Raw genomic sequence first — 21369 nt, 5'->3', positions numbered from 1 at the left:
TAATCCCTCGTATGCTAAAGTGTGTTGCTATGAGCTAATAGTAAGTGAATAATAACTATATTGACATGTTGATCAAATCCTCTATTCTCTCCTCTGGATTCTGGCGGCTGGACAGTCAGAGGCATTTTTTTAATACTTTATTTACAGTTTTCATCATACTGAAAGGACATACTAAAAATACTTAGGGACAACACCAAGTAGAGCACAAACAGTAAAAAACAAAAAGGCTGCCAAACAGATTACATTAATAGTGTTTTTAAAATGTTGTCACAATAGTAACATCTCAGGAGAAAGGGAAAGTTCATTAATAAATTCATCAAGTTTAACACCACACCCACTCTTGTTTCCTTGGAAGGTCAAAGTCCATATTAATGACACTGTGCCAGGAAAGGTCCCCATATATGTGTGTTGAGTTTGTGCAGATGCAGTGTTTCCATTTGTATAATAGACATCTCCTCCTTGAGCCAATGTGCAAAGCTGGGTGGAGTGGTTGACTTTCAGGTCAGGAGAAAAAGTTTCTTAACAACCACCAGTCCTGGGCGCAGTGCAATCAGTGTATCTTACAACAGCTCAAAAGTCTCTGCAGTGCATCTAGGTTCAGGTCGTGGTTGGGCTGAGACTGAGAAATTGCAGTCCAAATGAGCAAAACCAGAAACAGAGCAACACATCTCACATTCAAGAGATGGAAAGATATGGTTCTGTTTTGTTCTTGAATAATGTAATCTATGTATTGCCTTATAATGTATTTGAATCAAGAGACATTTGAGTGAGGAAAAGTGGAGGGATGCAAGTAGGATTTGAAATAATGAGGGAGGGATGTCTTCCCCCATCATCAGTAAGGAGTGATGTCCTTGTACCATTGTGTAAAGGGACCTTTTTTGGGGGGGCTGCCTTTATTTTACAGTGTATGTTTGTCTATGCAGGGAAGGTGGAAAGAATAATGGAAATTTACACAAGGATTTTAAAGTGTTTTTATTGTTTGTTTTTTTTAGATTTCCTGGAAAGACACTGAAAGGGAAGAAATACAAGCCTCTTTTCCAATACTTTGCCAAGGTTTGTAGACTCCTTTGCTCTTGTCTCTGGCTGCTACTTGTTTTTATGTCACAAAATGAAGACAGACCTATGTCTCACTTTAATTACCTGTCTTACCACAAATTGGCATCTTTGTTTACGTCCTCTAAATCTGTCTCTTGATCTCTCTCATTATCTGTGACTTTACTACTTTTGCTTCTTCGCCGTCCTCATCTAATTCCCCTCGTCCTTGTTTCACTGCAGTGTGGAGAGAAAGGAGCGTTCCAGGTGGTGATGGATAACTACGTCAAGGAGGAAGAGGGCACAGGAGTGGTCCATCAGGCACCCTATTTTGGAGCTGTAAGTATTTTGCCGTTTCTTTCTCTTGGTGACTGTTGTAACTACAGAGAATATTCTGTTACATAGTGTTATGTAGTGTCCATTACTAGTTAGTTGAGAAGCACAAATCAGATCATGTTTAGCATTTTTGCTTTATAAATTGATTGCAGTCTCCTTTTAACACATCTAAGAATAAACTGCTTACAATAATAATTTGTGTCTGATGAAGTTTCTTTACCTTGCTAATGCTAACCAATGCTAATGCTAAATCTTAAAATTACATTTCCTCCCCCTTCCTCATTGAGAAATTCTGGATGTTTCAAAATGCAAAAGGTAAATACCTTGCTAGAAGATCTCTCTTACTTTCAATAAAATGTTATCATTTTCAATGGAAGTACACCGGAGGCTCCAACTTTCCATATTACACTTACATAACTTGAATATTGGACCACAGTTGGCTTCCAAACTAGTTGTGACGTCATGCTTATACCTACACGACTTAAACTCAGATTTAATGTGAGAAAAGAGACACTTCCTAGAATAGTCGGATGCTATTGAATCATAGATATAATTGTAGCAGTTGATCAAAAGCATTAGGACTCTCAATTGAGACCAAAACCAACAAAAGGAAACTTAAAGGCTCACCATGCCTGCCCTTCTTTAAATTATAATGTGGACCACTTCTTTGTATGATTTGGAATGAAGAGAAGGTAGAAATAGATAGAAAGGCGCTCAAGAGGAAAACAAGGTCACCTTTTGTCTAGTGCTTGCAGAGGGTAACTTCATGGATGGCTTCACTACTATCCTATGGAGAAAAAGTGTTAAATCTTCCATGTCCTCCCAGAAGCATGTCCTCAACACATGCAGACAATGGTTTATAGATCCCTTTTAAAAAGCATTTAATGGGTACCAAGTTTCTATACAAACATTGAGTGTGAACATATTCATATGATTATTGAAAAATGTGTTAGGAAATAGTTTTATTGAATACCATATCTGTGCACTCTAAAAGTCTATAAGCCAGTGTTGCAGTGCAATCAGAGGTATTGGGTCATTGCTAATACGTTAGATGCCCTTGTCAAGGGCAGATGGATACCCCTGTGGCTGTAGCCAGCTGTGGGTACACACTCAGTCCTTCTGTGTCTTGGCTCACTCTTTTGGTCTCTGCTTATTTTACTGAAGCTCACCCCCCCATGGGACTGTTGACGAAACCCTTAACATCAGCATCTCACTGCCACTTGCATTTAAATGCAACAGCTCTGTTATTTAGTGATCACATTTGCATTCATTTGTTGGTTTAAATCTGATACAGGGATGCCTTTGCTCTGAAGACATACAGTGAAAAGAAATGCACCACTGAACTACATTTTTCATGTTTTATGTTCTTATGACTAGGTGTGAAATGTCCCTGTTAGCCATCTGTCTTAGATCTTGACAGGGTGTTTGAATACAAAATACATTTACAGCTGGACAGCACTCAGATCTTTCATGCATAGCTGTCACATACCAGTAGCACTTGCTTCAGTCCTGCAAAGCCAAACAAGGAATTCAATATGGGGTCATAACATGTCTTTAAACTAGTGACACTCTCTGCCAAAGGGGTTAGAGTTTCATTTGTTAAGAGAATATTTTTGAAAGAAATTACAAGTTGAAAATAGTGTCAAGATAATGTATCTTCATTACAAATACATATTAAGGTTGCAGTCTTAGGCTACAGTACAACTTTATTGTGATGGATATTTTTGCTGTGAATTACAATGAGAACATAATATAATAAGATACTGTTTCTCAAATCTCTAAACTGTACATTATCTCCCCTGTAGGATGATTACAGGGTGTGCACTGAATACAACATCATCCAGAGAGACCAGGCTCCTATCTGCCCTGTGGACGCCTCGGGCTGCTTCACTCCAGAGGTCACTGACTTTGCGGGACAGTATGTCAAAGTGAGTGACACACCAGACATTTACATGTAGATTAGGTTAGCAGACATTTCAGGCATTCTACCCCTGGTAGGAGCCACTGGTATGATATGAGGGATAAATCCCTCAACGGTATCGATAGCCGGTTTAATTCAGCATTTCATTTTCCGCATCCTGGGCTCTACTGACAGATGACTCCTCCACACGCTGTCGAATTGCTCTCCATTTCTTCTGTTTATTGCTATAAAATGCATTTCGACCAAGTTTCCATAATGATTTTCTCCCTCTTCATTCTGAATAGTCTGCCCTGAAATATGCCATTTATTTTTTATTATAGGTTTATATCTTTTTTTGAGTTATGTTGTATGGCAACTAGGTAACACTTAACCGACTTAGTTAGCATTTATTAACGTTATGTAAAGATTTAATAAAGGTTTAGGACACAATATAATGCAGTTATAAGCACAGTTCATTTTAATGATTTATTAATGTAAAGTCTTTAAACACTTATATCAGCTCACAATTACTGTATAATTAGTTATAAACCACGTATTAAATGTATATTTACTGCTTAAAAATGCAGAATAGAGTGTTATGAATGAAGGAATGAGAACATGAAATATTAATCATGCTTTTTCAGATGTTCTTCTTTGCCGGATGACATTTTCATTGATATGGAGGGCGTTGAATCCACGTCAGAGCAGGAAAAATTGCTGCCATAGCACATTGTCACTGTTTGCCAGTGTACTGGTTGCCCTCTTCCTCCCTGTCACACCCAACTTCATTACCATTCTAAGTGGATAGTGAGCATAAAATAGCAGACATACATGATCTGATCACTATTTCACATCCTGGTGCAAAGGCCAGGGAGTGGGCTCGACCTGCCTGGCCGCTAACAGTACAGCGTTAGCTAATAACGGGCATGCAGCCACAGTTCTCTGAAAGTCTGTCATAGTCCACTTTTGAAATATGTAAACACCAAGCGTGAGTTTCAAGGCTGTCTGAGACATTCTTTATTGCCGCATAAAAACTTAGAGGTGATCTTAGAGCGTGTCAGTCGCTACGTGGGCTACGCAAAGAGAAGCTGAGAGAGCAGCCGGTCTTCTGTCAACTGAAAAACAAACCCAGTATTGTAGGCACCATGAGAGCCACATCTTACACCCAGAAGAGCCTGCAGGTTAGCGGCTCCGGCAGCAGAGTAAGGGTTCAGAGCCCATCTCCATCCCGATGCCGTGGAGCCTCATACGACAGCCGTGGACGTGCTGGTTTCCGTGGCACAGCCATTGAGCTGGGAACAAAGATACACCAGCAACATGCCAACGAGAAAGAGGAAATGCAGGAGCTCAATGTCAAGTTTGCTGGATACATTGAGAAGGTCCAGGCTCTAGAGCAGAGGAATGCTGCTCTCAAAGCTGAGCTAGCTGCACTGCAAGGCCGCTACAAAGGAGGGCCCTCGGGCATCGGAGAAGAATATGAACTCAAGTTTAAAGAGGTGCGGGAGCTGATTGAGTCCCTGACAAATGAGAAGGGAGCAGCTGATATTGAGCGGGGCTACATTGAAGAAGAGGTTGAAGTGTGGAAATTAAAGCTGGAGGAGGAACTGGCCCTTAAAGAAGAGGCAGAAATGATCCTGAGAGAGTTTCGTCAGGATGTCGACAATGCCACACTGCAGAAGGCTGAGCTGGAGAGGCGTATAGAACAACTGGTAGCCGAGATAGAGTTCCTCAAGAAACTGCACGATGAAGAGGTGGCTGACCTGAGGAAGCAGATTGAGGACGCTAAGATTACCGCTGACCTAGACGGGGATCGACCTGACCTTGCTGCCTATCTGCGTAACATGCGAGCAGAGATAGAGGCTGTCGCTGCCAAGAATGTCCAAGAAGCTGAGAAGTGGTACAAGAGCAAGTTTGACACCCTCAAGGAACATGCTGGCAAAACTGAGGATCAGATGAAGTCCATGAAAGAGGAGATCACGACCTTCCACAACCAGGTGACAGACCTGCAGAATCAGATTGAGGGGCTGAGGTCTCGCAACGCCGCCCTGGAGCAGCAGCTAGAGGACATGGAGATGTCCCACATGGATAAGGTGGAGAGCTTTGAGGTTATCATTGCTCAGCTGGAGGCTCAGCTCTGTGAAACCAAACTGGAGATGACCAAGTATCTCCAAGACTACCAGGAACTGCTACACATTAAGCTTAAACTGGATGCGGAGATCGCCACCTACAGGAAGCTGCTGGAAGGTGAGGAGCAGAGGCTTGGAATCGCCAAAGATGCCTAAATATCTGCGGTGAGAGGAGCTGCAGATCCAGAGCAGTTACAGAAGACCAGGCGAGCGTCGAGGAGCGGAGAACTCATAAAAATATTCTTTCCCTACCTTACCCTTCATAGTCATAGGGCTGGGTGTCGTTGGAAATGTTATGATGCTAGTGCTGGTAAGACACATGAGTGTTTTTGGTAACAATACTAAAATGCTACTTTTCTGAAACCTTACTTTCTAAAGATATTTATATAAATTTATTTTCTACAAAACTTTGGTTTCTTTAACAAAAAAGCCAAAGTTCTCAAATATTATATAGAACTACAAGCAGCCATATAAAAACTTGGCCTAAATCTGAAAAACTCTTTAATAATGATTCAGTAATTTGACCAAACACTCAATATCAGTTTTCTGACAGTTAATGATTCATTTTGCTTAGCACAAAGAAATAACCTAGGTTTGATACCCAGCCCTACTGACTCCTATCATTTACCTTGACTCCACCTTGACCCCATTATCCTCATGCATTTGCTTGTTTTACAATCCTTCCTCAGACCTTCTTACTGCAATCTGGACACCACTTTCTAAAATATCCTTCCTGTCTTTCCTTAATTCTAGCCTTTTCACTCCTCTCTTCGTCCCACTCTCTTCCTTTATTCCTTTTCCTTACAATAGAAAATGTATCTTTCTTCCTTCCTTTCCTGCCAAATCAATCCCGCTTTTACACCTCTTCACCATTTCTGTCAATTCCCTTTGCTACAGCTGCTCACTTTTCACAGCCGCTGCTTCTCTTGATCTAAGTTTAGGATCTGACCTCCTTCACAAAGAAACACTTTTTTGTTCTGCTGTGATGTGTCACAACTTAAACAGAGCAGAAAAAATAATTCATTGTCTGACAATGTCCCCTGATCATTACAAATGTTTGATGACAAAACTATTGACCATTTACACAAGTGTTGTCCAAATGTTACTTAATAAAGATTGAAGTGAGTGCATACAACTTAATGTATTGATCATTTTTTCTCCGGTGAGTTGCCTGTTGCCCTTATTCCTGGTGTGTGTTTTTCTCCTTTTGTCTCCTTCTGTAATAACCATATTTTTCTGTGCAATCTATCGGTCTCTTAACCTTCTCCTACCCTCATTTTATACTAGAGCAGGAAATGTGAAAAGCAGTAGTTTACCAAGTCAAGCACAACAGTAAATTAGATTTATTTTAGTATTTTGTGTATTGCTTTGTCCTGTAAGTAAATTCTAGGTACTGTATGTGCCACTGAGGAATATAATGGCTGTGTGAATGGAGCCGTAGGTTGATATATCTTTATTATTTTCCGCAGCAGGCAGGCTGGGCGTGATAGTTTTGCTGGCGTATGTCAAATTATTAAACACAAGAATAAAGTGACTGTTTTGGAGGCAGTAACTCTGCTGATAAATTATACCTTGTAGCACATAGATTCTAAAAGAGTCATAAATACGTGTGATTAACAAATCGAGTTAGTCTAATTTATACTCTACTGGGTGAAAAGGGTTGGTTTCTCTCATTGGGTTGCAGGTGAGGTTCCAGTGAATCTCTCCACATCACAGATGTCATTTCCTATTTTAATCAGGTTCGGTACAACAAGGTATGACAAAATTTACTCTTGGCTGAAAAAGTTAAAACCTCTCTTTCAGCAAAGAGGTCACAAACAACAGTCTGGTGAGCACCTTGCTGAAAAGTCACATATATGAGCTCCTGGTGAAGTGCACTGTGAGCATGGTTAGAGGGAGATGACATAGTGTGCGATAAAGCACAGGGCTGATTGCATATTTGCCATAAATGATGAGCTGGATGACTAAATAGACAATTCCTCCCTGCCTTGTTGATTATATTTATCATAGCTGAAGGAGCAGAATTCTGGCCTTGGCTGTGAATTGACCTTGCTTTTCCTTCAAGGTGAGCATAAAGCCCTGATGTGTTCAAGGACTTCTCCCAGGAGAAGAAAGTCTGTATTAAGAAAATTAATTTTTCATAGTGGTAAAGGTATGATAGGTCAAATGTTTTGCTTTAATTATAGTCATAGCTACAATCACACTGCTAATGGAGTGCAGTAGTTTTTACCATGTAAGGGTTTCACTAGACATGAGAAATAACATTTTTGCAACAGTGTGAAAAATTTAGATGACTACCAGACTTATTCCTTTCAAGTATTTGCTTAATGAAAGAAACTATTTTCTACAGCTTACGGCAAATGGGGTCCACGAATGGCGAGCACAGCTAGAATGCCAGAAATACATAGTGATGAGAAACGTGGTGATATGCAAAAGAGCATTGTGGCAGATGTGTCAGTGCTTAATTAGAAAAAGGTTAAGATGCAAATTTGATTATTATTTGGTTTTCAGCTTGAGTTATTTTCTTGTCTTTATTGTTTCAGTAAAGATGAAAAGAAGTACTGATGAATTCTCGGACTTTTTCTTTTCACGCCAAAGCAGCATTTGTATTAAAATTGTATCTAATATTTTGGTTTTCAATGTGTAGGATGCCGACAAGAACATCATCAAGTGGCTGAAGGAGAACGGCCGCCTCATCAATGCCAGCTCTTTCAAACATAGTTACCCGTTCTGCTGGAGGTGAGACACGGATAGAATTTAAACTGTAACATTAATTTTACCTCTGTGCCTTTTTAGAGCTGCTCCTTTCAATTCACTTAAACTAACAGCTTCACTTTAAGTCTTCCACTGAGGCCTTTAAAACAATTGTAGTAAAATAATCCCATGTGCTGGAGAATGAGGGTTAGGGGTCACATATAATAGTCCTGCACACATTAAATATTCTCTTTTCTGCTCTAATACTTGCAGCCTTGTTTAGTGGCAGAAGACAGTGTAGTTATTTGGCAGTATCCTGTTGAACTACAGTCAGGTGGTCTGTGCACAGAATAAATTCAAAAAGTCAGTGTGATGACCCACACATAACCTCTCATGGTCCCACATTATCACATTGTAAACTAACAGTCACACACACACACACACACACACACACACACACACACACACACACAGAGAGAGTTCATTTTTGAGTTGACTAAATCACTCTGTCACTTGGAGCAGCTGCAGCCTGACCTGAGCAGGATTAATTAACCTCAGTAAATATGCAGAGATGTGCTCTCTAAGCCACTAGGAGACAGACTTGTAGAGATAAAACTGTTGCGTTATTAACCCCTCTGCATCTGTACGGTTGCCCTCAGCTGTGTTTTTACGGAAAAAAACGGAATTTTCTCAAATCACAATTTGAACAAGTGCAAAATGATTAAAACATAGCAGATATTTAAAAATATACAATATGTGCACACAAATAGTTTTCACAGTTTAAAAATGTTGAAGCTAAATTTGAGAATAATTTTCTTACAAAATCAATGGTTATTTTCATTATTGATTAATAGATTATTTTCCCAATGAATCATGAAGTCATTGGGTCTATACAATGTCTGTCACTGTTTCTCACAGCCCAAGATGCAACTTTATACCAACAGTCCACAACCTAAAAAATATTGACATATAAGAAGCTGGAATCTGAGATTTATTTATTTTTTTTTTCTTTATAATCAAAATGATTGGGAATTCAGTTTCTGTTGATCCATTAATCAATTAGTGGAATCGTCTGCAGCTCTGCTTTCAAATCCAAAACAACTTGCTTTATGAATCAGAATTTGTCTTAAAAATACAATTTTCAATTTTTTAAAAGTTTGTTTTTACCGGTTTTGTTTATTAGTCAATATGTAGTTTACGTTAATGTGTTCATGTTTATTTACTTGTAGGTCTGACACGCCGCTGATCTACAAGGCCGTCCCCAGCTGGTTTGTTCGAGTGGAGCACATGGTGGACAAACTGCTAGACAACAACGGAAAGTGCTACTGGTAAGACTTTTTCTGAAACAAGTGATAACTAGCTCGGTGCTCGCTGACACTGAAGTCGCAGGCAGCCATTAGCGTCTTGCCAAACAAGTGGTCGAAAATACTCCATGTCTAGAACAACAGCAGTTTCCCAAAACAATTACAGCAACAATGCTACATGCTCCTGTTAAAGTTATTTGTCACAGTCATGAGCTCTTTAGCTAATACTGGTTAGAGTCATATATTATATGGGAATATATTAGTTTTTAAATGCAAGATGTTGCAAGGATTTTTTTCAGTTGTATAAAATGGGGTTAAATTCCTCATCAAAATGTTTGACTATGACGCACATGGGACTGATGCTGTATAGAAAACATTAACATGATGCTAATTGTAATGGCAGAATATGCAGTAAAAGTAAGCGTCAGCGTGATGACTTAGCTAAGTGCTTTTACCCCCGGTCCTCCCTGTGCTCTTTTCTGAGCCACAGTAGCTGCCTCTGGTAATGGGACTGTCAAACTGAGATGAATGACTAGCCGCTAGGAAGGTGAAAACTCGCGCGAGTGCACATACACACACACACACACACACACACACACACACACACACACACACACACAAACACACACAAATGTACACACAAATGTACACACTACTGAATTCCTTATCTGAGTGGTAATAGTGTTATATGTAACTCAGGATGTTTTTAAAATAATTTACAGTATGTTAAGCTCTTCTTATGCGTATTTTTGAGTCCAATAGGGCTGCAGCTAATAACGATTTGATAGCGATTAATCGGCCAATTTTGAAATGATATATTGTTTGGTATATAAAATATCAGAAAACAAATTACCAATGCTCAAATGTAATCAGTTTAAAGTCATATCGGACTTGTAAAATGTGCTAACATTCACATTTGAGACACTGTAGACAATTTTTGGCTTTTTTTCAATTATCACACTTGCTGTATATTCATTTTCTGTCAAACGACTAATACATTGACAATCTTTTTAGCTCTAGATTAGAAAGCTAACTGTGGACATGGTGAAAAATTCATGCTGGTACTGTGTGTTTGAAGAATAATATAGTTTTCATAATAATGAATTTTGCATTCAGGACTTCAGACAGATCAAGAAAATATGCATGTGTACACACTAGTGTTTCCCCCCTGTGTGTGTGTGTCTGATACTCTTATGCAGGTTACTAATTAAGCTTATTCTCCAACCCTAATTATTTGATTTTGTTAAAAGACTCTTTTTGATTAAACTCACCACTTTCATACTTGAGTTTTGGTCCTAGGCAGATTGTCTGTCGAGGAGGGCTGCTTGCTCATCAGCACCTTTATAAAAAATAAAACCCCACACAGTTCAATACCTTTATGTAAAGTTCATGTTAGCTGATCAGAGGCTTAAAAGAAACCCTTCAGATAGCAAAGTGCTAGTTACCATATTCTCAAAGTGATTTGTTCATTTTATCTCTTTATTCAAATGGTGCAGTGGATAGACGAAGGCTAAGTGTCTATTGAGAGAGTTCAGACTGATTTCTCCAGATGTCTGTCTCTCTGAATAAATTAATGACTGAATTAATGAGCGCTTACAGGAGAGCTGGTATCTTCAGGGGCAGGAAGCTCAGCCACTGGTGCCTGAATTCAGACATACCGGTAGTTTCTTGGCCACAAGGGAGAAAAAAATGCATCAAGTATGATTATTCATGTTGCAAGAAGACCTTCGCTTTTCTCATGTTTGTCCCTGTTTCAGACCCAATTCACCATTCGCTTAGTCATGCCACCCTTTAGTTGCTGTTATTACGCTTGGAGCTCAACCGACATATCAGTCAGCCTATATTACTGGCCTACATTACCTTATCACAGATATATCTGCATCTGTGTATATGTTGTCTGATATGGCCCCATATTGTTTTTCTTCAGCATTTTATGTATATTTGAACCTTTTTTCCTAATTCATCTTTTTATTCGTAGTTATTCATGATTATTACATTCCCAGTTAAATTTACTGTTTAAATGCACTGAAATCATTTTATACAAGTTAATTGTTGAACTGATTAACATCATGACTCTTTTACATATCATTTATGCATATATTCTGTATATATATGATTATCAGTAGATATGTTGTCTGAATTTTTTTATCCCCCAAAAAATCCAGTATTGGTCAATTGTAGTAGTATTATTGTACGGTATGACAATGAAAAATGTCATATCAGACTGTTATTTCTTTCTAGCATAAAGCAGCTCTTGGCCATAGTAGTAAAGCTAGGTTTCTACTGTATGAAATGTTAACTAGGCATGCTAATATTAGCGGGTTGCATCAGTAGCAGATAAACACACAATTTAAGCTAATCTTTACACTAGTAGTTTTGGAAAGGTACCAAAAAAGACTTGACTAAACTCTCTAAGCTCTTATTGAGTTTAATTTCTCTCCTAATAGAGACATTAAATTGCACAAGGATTAGAGTAGATAGAGAAAGCCTTCATTGTCATTGTACAGAATAAAATTAAATTAGGAGCTTTAGCATGTTTAGACAGACCTGCTAAACCTGGTTATGGTTGATAAGCTATGATTGGACATTTACTGTTTAGGGAGGGGTTTAGTAAACGGTCATTTACTAGATTAGTCGCACCTTGTCTTCTTTTCATCCTTCTGTTTTTCCAGTGTTCCCATCCTCCTTACCTTTATGCCTTCTTGCACACTCTTTATCAGTACCCTCCCCGACCACAACCTCTGTCCCGCTGCCGTCTCCCTCTTGTATCCATCCCCAGTGTCTCTGACTTATTATAAAAGCTTGTACATGTTAAATGGCTCCTCTGTGCGTCTCCAGCACAAGACAGCACACTTTAAATTCTACATTTAGCATGAGTAGAGCGAGGGAGGGAGGGTGAGGGATAGAGGGGGAAGGTTGGTGGTGAGCAGCAGTGGCAAAAAAAACATTAAATTGATATATTAGGGGCCTAAATAGAAATGCCTCCTACAAATGGGAATTGATGAACTCGTTGCTTAGCGCGTGGATCCTAATGACGATTTATACCCCCCCTCCTGCACTCTTCTGAGCAACACAGCCTGGCACAGCAAAAGATGGGGACAGAAAAACTGAAAGGAAGAGGAAGAGATAGTGAATTAAAGCAAGAAATCGGTCTAGGCAAAATAGGGAAAAAGGGAGAGCAGAATAGGAGTAGGAAAGAGGAAGATGCCTTGGGGGGAATGTTAACCTTTGCAGTTGAGCATAAAAAAGAGCATTGCAGTTTATTTTTAGGGCTAAAATTACGGAAGAAGTGGATGCTTAGTAAAGGAATAAATTTCAATTCAATGTTTTCTAGGGAGTAGCGACGGTTACGAATAGCTATTTTAAATGTAACTCATTGGTTTGACAGCAGTGTTCCTGTTGTGTGTCAGTTCAAGCAAAAGTGGACATGGACGCCTTCTTCCATGTTGGCTCGATTTTCCCTGTGATTTAAATCATGTTTTTACGTTTATGAAAATAATTAAAACCAGAACAAACATCATGATCTCTCTGTCTCCGCAGGGTTCCAGAGTTTGTTCGTGAGAAGCGTTTCGGGAACTGGCTGAGAGACGCACGGGACTGGGCGATTTCGAGGAACCGTTACTGGGGCACACCAATCCCTCTCTGGGTCAGCGATGACTTTGAGGAGGTCAGGAAAACACACAAACACACACTTGTGATGCTTTAATGGAGTACTTAATTTTTCTAATGTGTCTTTGTACTCTACAGAGATCACACCGTTTGTCTGTGTCATGACCTAATAGCCAGGCAGTAATTCTTTTCAAAGGAAGCTGATCTCAGTTTTGGCAGCGCTCACAAATCAATCTGGGCTAAGCATGAGAGGGCATAATTGAAAAATTGAACTCTGTGTAATTCCTTTATATTTACCATGGAAGTGAGTTTGGGGAATAATGTCTTGTGTCTTACCAAAGAAATCTTGGCCTACTGCAAGTGTACAGAAATCCAGCCTTTTCTTGTAAATTGGCAGAGCGAAATTTTTTCTCGCTGACCTCCTTTGGCACTCACATATTTTAACAAATCAGGCCTTTTTTGTGTGTGTGGAGGCTTGAGTAGGAGAGATGTTCTGGTGTGGCAAAGTGGGGTGACCATGGTGTCAAACCAGAGTGTGCAGCGTGACTTCGTACTGCAGTCAGTCAGCTCCCCTCAGGCACCATTACCCAGTGCCTCCATAAACACAACACATGAATAATTCATTAATGTAAACAGCAAATAAACACAAACCATACTGGTTAAGGTGACTTGAAAGGTCCTCAAGACAAATGTAAAAGGGGGCGTGTGTGTGTGTGTGTGTGTGTGTGTGTGTGTGTTGGGGGGGGGGGGGGGGGCAGGCAGGCAGAAGGAGACAGAATTAATTAGCTGGTGCAGGAAGTGAAAGACATGAGAAAGTGGGAAAAAATGACAGATGGAGAGATCGATGGAAGGTGGAGAAACCAGCCAAACTGTAAACGTTCGCCTTGTTATGAATTTTCATTGCCAAACCCAGCTCAGTGTGTGTGAAGTAGACTGAACTGAATAGAGATGTCAGAATTGGGTTGTTTGAGCGTTTGAAAAATGAAGTGTTGGTCCCCCGACTGAAAAAGGGACAGCTAGCGACCTGCTTGCTGGAAATAGCATTGTGACTGTTTCCAGAACACTTGCGCTCCCTGGTGCCTCCCTCAGCAGCAAATCACACCCAAAACTAAAGCCGTACACGTGCATCTGACCGTGTGTGCCAGTATGAGTTCTATCTCTCAGTATAGTCTCTTTATGTCCTGGCTCCCTCTTTCACCGTCTTTCTGGATATATTTCTTTTAATCTGTCTTCTTTGAATCTCACTTTGGTGGATCAGCCTCTATCTGGGCCATGTTACCTAGTGCCGTGGTAAAACTAGAGCAGAGCCTACAGGTTAACTCTCTGAGGAGACCAGATAACACACTTTACCATACTTTCTAAGGTAAAGTTACTCAGGAACTATGTTAAAGTAGGCCTGCTTTTAAGTTGTGTGATGTCGGGATAATCAAGTACAAAAAAACAGGTTAAGAAATGTGACAGCATTATTATACTATAAACCTAATCATTTTTCATATGAACAGTGAATGAAATGACTGTTTAATGACTGTGTAATGTGAAATATGTCATTTAAATTCAACTTTCCAACTTTAAAAAGTGTATTTCAGCTCTTTTTTGGTTTTATGGCCTGAAGCTTAACTGTTTGCTTCAGTCCTACTGCTCTCATCAACATTGTTTCCAGACACAGCAGGGAGCTGTTTTCAGTGAAAAAGCTCCAGTGAGCCCTCTGTACTCTATCAGCCCTGCACCACATGGCAGACAGACAAAGTTAGCGACTTGCTGGTGAACATAGTGAAGCATTAAGCACTTGAAGTACCAGATATTTCCCTCTGCAGTTGGTGGAGATCAGATAGACCTGAAAGGAGAGTGGATATTGGTCATATAATTTTCAGCTGTCCAGAAACATGACTCCAAATGTGTGGGGATTGAGTCCCTTAATGTTATGATCACACAAGTTGGATTCATCCTCTAAAATGTAATGTTTTCTTTTACTGCATTGTGCAAATTAACCCATTGTCAATTTTAAAATGCAAATATGCAAATATAATATATATAATATAATAATATAATTTGTAAATATTAGAAAATGCTTATCACAAACTTCAAAAGCCCAAGGTGATATTTTCAGATTAATTGATCGGACTAACTCACCTCACATTTGTAAAGCTGTGACCACATAATGTTGGGTATTTTTGGGCTTTCCTAATTTAGGAACTTGTTAATGTTAATTTAGCTGATGCACCAGATGGTTTGTTATACAAAACCATTTGAGAAGTCATCCATGGAAACTGTTTGGAAAAGGGCAGGGACTTTCAAAAAATACTTGTCAGGTGATTGGATGAACAGTCTCTCTTTCACCGCCTATCAATGTCTTACATTGCGAGGCAGCTGAGTTTGTAAAGCTGATTGGTCTGAAACCAGACAAGATGGATTCTTGTCTGATCTTGTGATGTCATGATCTCACAAATCCAGCTGTCTTGCAAAGTAAACTGGTAATGCTGTCTTGTGATATTGCTTCTTTTTTTAGATTAGAGCTGACACTATTAACTACTACAGCAGCTGGTAACTGTAATTAACAATGGTAATTGTTTTTAATCATTTTTCAAATGCAAACAAATTTCGATTAATTGAGCAGCCTTATGTCATATATGATTGTAAATTAATAATTTTATTTGATTTTTTTCACTGGCGTTTAGACACAGAAAGTGATGTGAATACGTCATCTGGGCTCTGAGAAATAGTAATGGGACTAAAGTATTCATAGAAAAAAACTGTTGGGTTAACAGATTTTAGTGGCAGCCTTACTGAAGATGTACTATGTGTGTTTGTGTGTGATCTTGTTCATCAGGTGGTTTGTGTGGGGTCAATGGCTGAACTGGAGGAACTGACCGGAGTCAGAGTAACTGATCTGCATCGGGAGAGGTGAGTCACTGATCAGCAGCTCAGATTATCAGGAAACCACTCGAACATGAACTCAGCGGTGTGTGTCTACTGTGACATCATCAGTTTCACAGGCTGCGTGTGTGTACAGGGGCGGACATGTGATGTGAAGTTAGTGATGCAGTGTGTACGTGTGTTGGTGTATAAATGTATCCATTTAAAATGTCTGTGTCCCTCTAATGTGACCTGTCTGCCAGAACCAGATGAGTGTTGTGGAACACAGATTACGTTACTCTTCTGCTGTTCATCCGCTGATTACCTTTAATCACTTCCGTGGAGCTGGACATCTTTAATTGATGTGGGAGGACGAGGTCGCCCTCATCCTGCTTCTGTGTTCAGCTTGCATGTTCAGGGTCCTTGTGCAGGTCTGGAAACTGGAAAAGCACTGAAACTTATTAGAGCTATTTATAAAATGAAACACGCAAAATAAAGAAAAAACTGTGGAGGAGTGAGGAATGTAGTGGAAATGCAGAAATCTTGTGGTTTTGTAGTAGTTTAGAGTAAAAGTGTTTCACTACAAATTACATATTTATAAAAACACGTTTTATATTATCATATGTTTTTTACTCTTGGCTCATGCAGATAGTGAAGTTAAATGACGTCGAAATTGTCAACAGCCAATAGGTGTGCTATCTCCAATACCAAACAGGAAGCAACAAACCAGGTAGATAGTAAACCTGGCAGGGACTCTGTGGTGTCTTCTCTTCTATTTTTGTCTGTTTTTTCAGAACAAACCTGTGGCCAAAAGCTGTTTCTTCTCCACTGTTGAACAGTTTTTCCTCTTGTAAAATTCCACCAGGAACAGGATGAGAAATAATCTCTAAAGGAATCTAGCTGTAGTACGTTGCAAATAGTGACCCTGCAAGATCCTCAGTCTTGATGACACTTTTTCTTCAGATGTGAGAGGGTGTCAGACTTTAGTCTTTTTCACAGTCTTCTAGTGAATGGTAGGAATAAATGGATAAACTGTGATTAGTCCACATTGTAAGGGGTAAAGTAGCCAACCCCTGATGATAATAGCTCTGTCTGGATTGTAGAAAAATGAACATTTTATCATTTACAGTATATCTTATACATAACACACTGCAAAATCATATATTGACTTGCTCCAAATGTGCTCAGCAGGTCTCTTTTTGCTAAATTCCTGCCTAGCACTCTTTTCTTCAATAGGCCCTCTTAAGAGCAGCAGAGCAGCTTTAGTGGCCAGATTGAGTGATAGATTACTAAAGGTGTAATTGGCAGTTTATAGAGCGCCTGTAATTGTATAAACGTGTTACAGGTTGTTGCTGGAGAAAGAAAATATAAATGTGTTCAGTCAACTGTCTTTCATGATGATTTAATGTACTTTTAGTGGACACATCATGTAGTCTTACACCACAATTGCCAGGTTCATCTGTTTTCCTCAACTTGAGTAACTTTTCTCAAGGAATAATGATTTTAGTTCACATGCTGAATCTGGGGAAGTCGGTATACGGAGTAAATGAATCCATATCTCTGTGCCTGAAATTTATGACCCAAAGCCATAACGGACCTTATTCTTGTGGGTGTCAGCACAACATGAACACTGCTGCTCTTTTCTTTCACCTCATACCCAGCAGTGAAATACTATAAAATAGTTGTTTTGGACTGCAGCCATAAAGTCCATAAATCTATGGGCTAGAATCTATATTGTGTAAAAATGTTTAAAAAGTTCGTTTGGCCTAGAGCTGGGCGATATTGACAAAATCAAATATTACGATATTTTAGACCAAATACCTCTATAATCTATATTGCAACAATATTGTAGAGATGAATCTTGATGCTTTCACAAAACATTTACACTATGAAATGTTTGATAAATAATCATCAGTAATGTGGATATAATGACAAAGTGGGTAAAGGGTACAAAACAGAACAGCTAGAAACACTCTGGTAAGTTCAGACAATTATATATTTTACTTTAATTCAGCTTTAAAACCAGGAAAAGACAACTCTCATGACATACTGACATATTAATAAGACGATATCTGGTCTCATATCACGATATCGATATAATATCAATGTATTGCCCAGCCCTACTTTGGCCCCAATAAAGCCTCAAATAAAACCAAACTGTTCAAAGTACTCGCTGCATCTGTCTTAACAATATTTTATTTGTTTTTATCTTTCTCTGTCCAGCATCGACAGTCTGACAATCCCGTCACGCTGTGGAAAAGGTGTCCTGCGGAGGGTCACAGAGGTGTTTGACTGCTGGTTTGAGAGCGGCAGCATGCCTTACGCTCAGGCCCACTACCCCTTTCAAAACAGGAAGGAGTTTGAGGACACTTTCCCAGCAGACTTCATCGCTGAAGGCATTGACCAGACCAGGGGATGGTAAGCTAAGGATTGGTGTCGAGAGCTAATAAAGCGATAGATGAAAATGGGGTAACAGATGAGGAATAGAGACACAGACTTACTCTGCTATCTTCTTTTAAGTAAACAGACAAGAGCAGAGCATTAATGGACAGACGATCACAGAGAGAATAAGGCAGACGAGTTTTGAATTCTCTGAATTAATATCAAATAAACAGAAAATGACTGAATCAAAAACAAATAGTTAAAAAACAAATGTTGTCTTTATGAGTCTCACTTGAGAGGACTGAATTGTTCTGTTTCAGCCCCAGTTGTTACCCTAACATTGTGAACTCTTTTTGTATCATCCTCTGTAGGTTCTACACCCTGTTGGTGCTCTCCACAGCCCTGTTTGGCAAACCACCCTTCAAGAATGTCATTGTCAACGGTTTGGTGCTTGCTAGGTCAGTCAATGGACTTGTGCTCTTTTTTTAGTTGCAAAAAAATATTTTTATTTAAAGCTGTAATAATAATTCTGTATTTTTTACTGTAGAATATCACCAATTCTATAATAAGAATAATACAGAATATTACTAGTCTTACCTAACATGTTTTTAAGGTATTTTCTTCAGACATCTTTTTGCTTTTGCATTTTTCCTCCTTCTCTTTGCTGTCGCCATTTATTCACTCTTTGTCCTTCCTTTTTACTAACTTTCTTTATTATTATGAATTATGTCCTTCTTCACCTGCCCATTCATCTCCTAGTCATTCCACTACTTCTCACGATCAGTGTGGTATTTGTGCTGCAACATTTAGCCCTTGGAGCTGCTCTCCAATAGGGCTGATTGTCCTCAGCCCTGGGATCTAAACAGCACTGTGCTCACAGGCCTGCTGACCTGGAAGGACTTGGCTAATTTGAATACCAAGTGCATGGTTACTAGCATGCACTTTTGTGCATGCATGCGTGTGTATGTGCATTAATGCCTTTGCCTGTCTTATTCCTGCAGCGATGGACAGAAGATGAGCAAGCGCAAGAAGAACTACCCGGATCCAGGACTGATAGTGCAGAGCTATGGAGCTGATGCCCTCAGGTCAGCACTGTGCTTGAATGTGAGCGTGTGTGTGTTTCTGAAGCATGAGTGCTTGTTTGCCGGTGGCAGGGTTGTGTGTGTTAATCTACCTTATGTTATTAGCAAGCAAGGTTGTAAAAGGTTTTAATCACTATCTAAACCTAACTAGAAACCGTCTCAGTTTTACATACTATATTCACACACTCACACATTCAGTATATACACGCGCATACACACATTTTCCTTTCCTTTGCCCTGAGCAGTAAAAGAGCCATGGCCATATGGCCTAATGAATAAAGCACTATGCAGTTTCTCCATATGTTCATATATACACTGATGAAGAATGAACTGCAGAGATAAAGAGAGGAAGGTGAAAGTCTGTGTTTCTTCATGGCCTCCATTCACAACAGAATACATCTCTTGTGTTTATTAAAACTCTTACTTGCACATAGGTTATGTGCACCACACTTATTTTGACAGCAAGAAATTGTACCTGTGACAGACTGAAGTAGAGACTGTACCGGTTTTGGAATGACAAGCCTCTGTGTTTTTGTTTGCTCATTATAAGGTGGCAAAAAGTATTTGAACAGTTGATGGTTGTGTCTCCTCTGCATTTATTTCAAATGTGTCTTAGATGCACTGCTATTAAAATTGCTCATCCCATCCCCTAACCTATTGCATGCTCTTGCATCATGTCAGTTCTCCTTCAGAATCATCATAAAAGATTTTCTAACCTGTTCAACTCAGTGTACTGATGCCTGCCACAGACTATTATATCGATATGGATTATTTTCTTAGATTTTCTGCCATTGTCAACTGTGTCTCTATTTTGCTTTAATGGAGAGAAGAGATTCATTTGCACCAAGATGCTTGCTGTTGGTGAATTGGATTTTGGCCAAAAATTTGTACAGTACAATATTCAAGGTGGACATTTAGCCTGAAGTAAGTCTAATTTGTAAAGCTAATCCAATTCAGACATGTTTGACATCCTAATATATGTGTATTAATAAAATACAGCCTGCCTCACAGCTTTCCTTTAATAGCTTTTTATAAATGCCCAGTAGCTTTTTTATAGCATCCATATGGAGAGGGGTTAGTCTCAGATTGTTGTTGCAGAAATTCTTGGACAAGACTTCAAGAGCTTCAAATACAGTTTTCAGCTTTCAGTCCAGACATGAGGTATCTTGAACCTGCTTAATGTCAAACATTTAGAAGTGAAACAAAGTGACCTTTTCTAAGGCAAAGCAGGTCTGCTTGCTTTATCAGTGCTATGATGAGATGCTAGATGCAGTTTCAGTTAATGATATTGCTCACAGCACTGTGCTTGGTTTGCTCACTTACAACCCTTTGTGTTGGTTCTAGTTTTTAACAAAGCTCAATGTGGCATTACTGACAGCCGGTGTACCTGCAACACAACAGTTTACAAAAAAAAAAAAAGAGAGAGAGAGGAGACACTAGTTCACTGAAATATATTCTGATCAGCCCAGATACTACATTTGAATAGTGGCTTGAGACTTTCCTATCATCATTAGAGAAATCAAGATTAATCAAACACACATGAAACATGAACATACATTAAAAGAAAAAATAATAATTGAACCACATGCTTTGTCTGAATTAAGTATAGCTGCACAGAATCTATTGCACTGCTTCCCATACAGTATATCGGCCAGTGTTTCTTTTTGCAAGATATCATGCCAATTACCAACCAATTACTTATTATATATATGTTTTTTATATATTTTTTTTGCATGTCCTGCCTTGCTATTGAATTTGTAGAGAAACAATAAATCATAACATTGATATTGAGTATTATAGCATTTGACACATTTTCTCATCTTGAGGTTATTTGTTACATGATTGTGTTTTATTTTGTTGTGAACCAGCTCCTTTAGTCTGGGTGCTTTGTCCTCTGTGAACATTGCAGCCCAATGTCGCCCTGGCTTCCCTGTATTCCTGTAGAGGGCATTTAAAGTAACTCTGGAGAAGTGTATGTTTAACTGGGGCAACACTGTTACATTCAGTTTTGCAAAGTTTATTCAGACTACTGCTCTGTTTTTACGCGTCTC

At 39.2% G+C, this 21369-nt stretch overlaps 2 protein-coding genes across 2 annotated transcripts in view; both read left to right on the top strand.

The window, feature by feature from the left end:
* iars1 (isoleucyl-tRNA synthetase 1) overlaps nucleotides 1-21369 on the top strand; it is a 56053-nt gene that overhangs the window by 10517 nt on the left and 24167 nt on the right. Inside the window, exons 9-18 of the mRNA XM_053315727.1 lie at nucleotides 993-1053; nucleotides 1276-1371; nucleotides 3174-3296; nucleotides 8042-8133; nucleotides 9318-9416; nucleotides 12933-13059; nucleotides 15829-15902; nucleotides 18078-18272; nucleotides 18608-18694; nucleotides 19238-19321. Of these exons, the coding sequence (XP_053171702.1) occupies nucleotides 993-1053; nucleotides 1276-1371; nucleotides 3174-3296; nucleotides 8042-8133; nucleotides 9318-9416; nucleotides 12933-13059; nucleotides 15829-15902; nucleotides 18078-18272; nucleotides 18608-18694; nucleotides 19238-19321 (1038 nt within the window). The remainder of the gene's footprint in view (nucleotides 1-992; nucleotides 1054-1275; nucleotides 1372-3173; nucleotides 3297-8041; nucleotides 8134-9317; nucleotides 9417-12932; nucleotides 13060-15828; nucleotides 15903-18077; nucleotides 18273-18607; nucleotides 18695-19237; nucleotides 19322-21369) is intronic.
* On the top strand, nucleotides 4399-5550 carry LOC128355818 (vimentin-like). The gene has a single exon (XM_053316181.1). The coding sequence runs from the start codon at nucleotides 4414-4416 to the stop codon at nucleotides 5548-5550; it is 1137 nt and encodes a 378-aa protein (XP_053172156.1). The 5' UTR covers nucleotides 4399-4413.

This window comes from Scomber japonicus, chromosome 3 (assembly GCF_027409825.1).
Source record: "Scomber japonicus isolate fScoJap1 chromosome 3, fScoJap1.pri, whole genome shotgun sequence".
In the NCBI taxonomy this organism is placed as follows: domain Eukaryota; kingdom Metazoa; phylum Chordata; class Actinopteri; order Scombriformes; family Scombridae; genus Scomber; species Scomber japonicus.
The sequence above is the reverse complement of the archived record's forward strand: the minus strand, read 5'-3'. Positions and strand labels throughout refer to the sequence as shown.